The sequence below is a fragment of the Spinacia oleracea genome, chromosome 3 (assembly GCF_020520425.1).
Source record: "Spinacia oleracea cultivar Varoflay chromosome 3, BTI_SOV_V1, whole genome shotgun sequence".
Classification (NCBI taxonomy): Eukaryota; Viridiplantae; Streptophyta; class Magnoliopsida; order Caryophyllales; family Amaranthaceae; genus Spinacia; species Spinacia oleracea.
Genome location: NC_079489.1, coordinates 69,627,297 through 69,632,719, shown reverse-complemented (window position 1 = coordinate 69,632,719; position 5,423 = coordinate 69,627,297). Strand labels below are relative to the sequence as shown.

At 34.7% G+C, this 5,423-nt stretch overlaps 1 protein-coding gene across 1 annotated transcript; it reads left to right on the top strand.

Annotated features, from left to right (window-relative positions):
* Nucleotides 1-913: 913 nt before the first annotated feature.
* On the top strand, nucleotides 914-4,077 carry LOC110802689 (ankyrin repeat-containing protein NPR4). The gene is made up of 5 exons (XM_022008140.2): nucleotides 914-1,115; nucleotides 1,790-2,305; nucleotides 2,398-2,547; nucleotides 2,925-3,373; nucleotides 3,463-4,077. Exons 1-5 carry the CDS (start codon nucleotides 1,037-1,039, stop codon nucleotides 4,075-4,077), a joined length of 1,809 nt encoding a protein of 602 aa, XP_021863832.1. The 5' UTR covers nucleotides 914-1,036.
* Nucleotides 4,078-5,423: the final 1,346 nt, after the last annotated feature.

Sequence of the window (5,423 nt, the reverse complement as noted above, 5' to 3'; positions counted from 1 at the left end):
TGTTGACGTGTTTTGCCTTCCTATTTAGTCTGACTGGTTTATTAGGCTAACTAGTCTTTGAGTCCGTGCAACGCACAAGAGCATCATATGAATTGTTTGCAAAACTTAAACAGTTCGTAATATAAACTTTAGATGAGGTATCACAAAATAATTTTTGTTTATGTTACGACAAATATTTGATTAGCGTAAATAGAACCATTTTATGTCTATTAATCTTTCTTTACATTAAGCTACGATTATTATAAAATTACTTCAAACAAATTTTGGGGAAACAATCAACGACAATGGTATAATTTTGAAGGATAAGGTAACGTACAATATAATTTCTCTAAAATAGCAAAGAAAAATATTTAACAATGAACATTATAAAAACAAATGAGAAAATTTGAGATTATATCATAGAAAAGAGGAACATACATAAAGTAAAAACATATTACCTTTGAAAATTGTACGATGAATTGGTACGGGGTAATATAGTTTGTTGTGTGAATGATATCACGAATAATGGTTGGTAGTCAAATTTATTTATAAGGGGTTGAAAGATGGGGAGTTGATGATTAATTGGGAAAAGATGTTTAGTTTTCTTGTACTCTTATTATTTTTGTAAGTTAAGAATTTAAAAAGATTATTAAGTAATAACGTATCAGTACTAATAAAAAATATTATTTTTATTGTCATAAACATTAATTGATTAATCACAATTTATGTTAGTTTATTGATTAGTAATTATACCTAAATTTTTGTTTTGAGTGTCTTTTGAGTTGTTTATGTTTTGGGGAGTATTGAATTAACATTAAAATGAGACAAACAAAAAAGAAAAGAAAAAAATAATTACTTATAATAACCAGGATTAATTTAGTTAAAATGCGTTGTCATATGTCATGGACAATTTAATGAAGTATGCCACTAGGAAGAATCAACTAACGGCATTTACGCTTAGATGTGTTGAACTCCATCTCATTTTTCTTGTATATATTACTGAAAGAGGAAACAAAATACTAGAGTTTATAGGATCGGAAAAACAACAGGATCGTCCATGGGAGTTAATTGCTTATCGAGATCGCGGGCCGATTTCGAACGTGGCCATGAAAGTGGCATTGGTAGCACCAGGTTCTGTAAGTTTCTTCATTTCTGATTTACCCAATTTTAACTTCAAATTTAATCAAAATTAGTTTACATTTGGAAATTTCACTTCCCCACTACATACGTACACTTTCTTTCATCAAAATGCATAAGAGGTAACTTAAGACGAGCCATTGTTCAACTTTTCAATGATATGTACTACTAGTACTAGATTGTACAAAATGCCAATTGTAACAAAAAACAATTGAGTTGCATATTTGGAATTCAGAACTGAAAAATGGGACAGAGTATACCCAAATTTAGAGATTCCTTTTAAAGTCAAAGTCCACTAGGGGGGGGGGGGGGGGATGATTGAGAGGGTAATACAGATCCAAACTAGTTCATGTTTCATCAATAATGCAACAATGATGAACTAAAGGATTCATAATTATATACGCCACAAAGTATATAATAAGTTCATACTTGGTATAAATTTAGAAATCAGAAAGAACACAAGAGACTTTTGAGGCACTTTGTGTAAGTGGTAGTTCGTTGTATTATGGAATATTGTGACATTTTCTAAATTTTCACATAAAGTTCAATAGTTGTTGATGTATAATTTTACATAACCGTTCCCTAATCCACAATGTTACTATATACACACTTGAACTGAATGTAGTGCGTAGTTTGTTAATAATATATATGTTTTTAAAAATGAGACCTACAGCGAGTCGACGACCAAGAGGGAGGGTGGAGAACAAGTTGAAGGATCTTGGAGGTTACTTGGCCTTGTACAAAGCTGTGGTTAGAGGTGAGTGGAATGAAGCCAGGAAATTTTTAGACGACGATCCAGATGCATTGACGGCAAAGATCACCATAGCTTCAGAAACAGCACTTCATATTGCGGTTGGCACAGGGAAAGATCTTGAATTCGCAGAGAAACTGATAAGGAGGATGTCCCCTGAAGATTTAGCCCTTACTGATCAAAATGGTGAGACTGCGCTTTCAGTAGCTGCAGTGGTTGGCAACATTGAAGCAGCCAAATTATTGGTTAATAAAAATCCTGATTTGCCAAATGTTTCAGGCAAATCAGGCTTGCCTATTCACAGGGCCGCGCAGTACGGTCAAAAGACAATGATTTGGTATTTGTTGGATGTTACTAGAGCTGATATTGAGTCTAGTCCTTTTGCAGGCGAATCTGGTGGTAGACTACTTATTGACATTATAACTGCCGAATTTTTTGGTAACACTTTTCTTTCTTCATTGTCATATTTATTTGGTAATGCACATAGCTCGAGAGAAGAGTATAAATTGATCTCCGATTATCTTAAACAGGCATTGCTCTCCATTTAGTTGAACGGTTCCCGGAGATGGCAACAACTGAGGTGCATGGTGTGGGTTCCCCCTTGACTGTGCTAGCTACAAAGTCTACTGCTTTCCCAAGTGGCGATGTCACTCCTTGGCAACTACTATGTTATAATCCCGGTAAGCTATTTTGCTGCATATCATTGTACTACCTCTGTTTCAAAATGATCTTCACATTTACTATTTACACAAATATTAAAACAAAATAAGAAAAATGGGTAGAAAGATGAGTGGGTATAATAAAATACGGATAAAGTAAGGTAGATATGTAAAAGGATGGCCGGATGTAAGTAAAAGATAGTGAGTGCAAATTTGTAAATGTTGTGGAGTGAGAGGGGTAATATATTAACTTTTCATATTCAAAAGTAAAATAAAGCACAATGTAAAGAAAATTATGAAATAGACTAAAACGGAAAGTGTAAAGATGGATATAGTAGTATATAACTATGCAGTGTAAGATTTTGTATCAAGTACCTTTTTATTTTTTTTGGTTGCAGTTAAATATTTTCTACAAGTCCAGCAAAGAAGGCAGATGCAAAAACAGATGGAACACGACGCACTTGAGCTTGTAAAAAGCTTGTGCACAGAGATATTAGAGCTTGATGATGCCAAAGCTTTCTCTTTACTTCAGCAACCACTGTTGATTGCCGCAAGGTTAGGCACTCATGAGATTATAGAAGAGATTGTTGAGGCGTTTCCCCCAGCAATTTGGGCTTCAGATGAGGAAAATCATAACGTATTTCAATTAGCTGTCATACATCGTCGTGAAAACGTTTTCAATCTTATATATCAAATGAGTGATTACAAGCATCTAATTACAAGATACATAGATCACCCACATGACAATAACATATTACATTTAGCTGGCAAGTTACCATCTTCAGACCGCCTTAACCTTGTTTCTGGTGCAGCTTTACAAGTTCAACGCGAGTTGCAATGGTTTAAGGTTTGCTTGCTTGCTTATTCTTCTCCCTAGCCTTTTCGTTTCTTAAAATTAAACTGGTACAACAAAAGTCATTCGATAATGTTTTTCAGGAAGTGAAGAAGTTTGTGCAGCCTGGCCAAAAAGAGGCGATAAACAAACAAGGGAAAACCCCATGGATGGTTTTCAGAGAGGCACATCAACAGTTGATGAAAGATGGGGAGTTATGGATGAAGACAACAGCACAATCATGTACAGTTGCTGCAACACTGATTGCAACTGTAGCATTCAACGCAGGACTACATGTTCCTGGTGGTAATAACGACAAAGACGGGCATCCACTATATTTTCACCAAACTGCCTTTGGTGCATTTGCAGTGGCAGACGCAATCTCCCTTTTCTCTTCGGTCACCTCTATCCTTATGTTTTTGTCAATCCTAACATCAAGATACTCAGAAGATGACTTCCGTATTGCACTTCCAAGGGGATTGATTGTTGGATTAAGCATGCTTTTTATTTCTATATTAAGCATGATGGTAGCCTTCAGCTCAGCAATTTACCTCGTGTTCGGTCTTCAGAGAGCCATGACTGTCATTCCAGTTGGTTTGGTCCTTGTTCTTCCAGTCACCTCGAATGTCTTGGTGCCCCCTCTATATCAAATGATTTTCAAATCTAAAATTATTGGTCCTGGCCTTTTCGGCAAGAAAAGTGCTCGAAAACTTCACTAATCTATTCTAATATTTAATAGCAGGGAATTTTAAAGCCCATTTAGAGTGCCACGTGGCCTCTTTTACCATTCCACTTTTTTTTCCTTCTTTTTATCTTAAACTACGTTTCCTTTCGTAAAAAAATATTAACTGGAAGTTTTCTTTTCGAAAAAATGCATTCCCCTTTTCCTGTTTCAAAAGAGAAAAAACTACCTTATTATGTCACTTCTCAATCTCTCACGTCGTTTCATTCTCTTGAATATAAATTAAGAGAAAATCTGATTATAACCCTATTTGCATCTCCATCTTCCCAATTGTAATGTCTCTGATTTTTATTTAATTGCATTTTTGTTTATTTTTCAGAGTTGAAATTTGGTGAAACTTTATTTATTTCTGACTTGTGTTGATTTGTGATTGTAGTGGGTCGCCTTTGGTTTGGATTGGAGTTTATGGTTCTTCCTTTTCCGCTTTGATTCTTCATGGATGCATGTATGTTTTTGTTGAAATTGATGCTTTATTTTGGCATAAATATTAGCCTTTGATGTACGTGTATATGTTTCAAGAGTGAGAACTGCTTGGTAGCATCAATTGAAGTATGGAAGCGGTTAAGTTTATAATTATGAATTTTATCTTGATAGAGGCCTCCAAGCGCACTATGAGCCACCACCATTTGGTTGATTCAATTCAAGTTCTGTGTTGCTTTTGGTGTGGAATAATATATACAAAATAACCGTTGGTAACGTAATTGACTTTGATTATCATCGCAAGTCGGACCTTATTATATGTCACTGGTAACCATACATATTTCATACCATCTATTAGTACCTTACCTTTGTCAATATCATTCCTTTGTAAAATCAACCCTATGTACTTACAACACTCACTCTTGGAGTCTTCTGAAACTCTGTTGTTGTTACTTATCCCAATTAGTATAGATTGGTTGTACGACTTGAATGTGTATGTGTTTTATGTAACACATACACAATGAGTGTACATAAAACTTGCTTCTTTGTAGAAGGCAAGCAAGTTATTCCTACTTGGTTGATTTTGCTAAGGATTCCAAATTTTGTATATTTGGTTAATAATTTGGTTGATTCCAAGAGACAAGTCTGTCATATGACATTGTATACGAAGTGTTAGAACATAATTAGGTTGTTGTCCCAACAAAGTGTTCAGTTATTGAGGGGTCTGTTGAGTTTATTTTATTTTGAGAAGGTTGTTTAAGAAAGTGGAGTACATAATGTATATCGCAAAAAGATAAATGGGGATGGACTGTAATTAAAATAGAGGTGAAATAGAGCATTTTATCATGTTATTAGTTTAACTGAACACTTTTGAATGTACAGTGTTTTGCGTCGGAATTTATC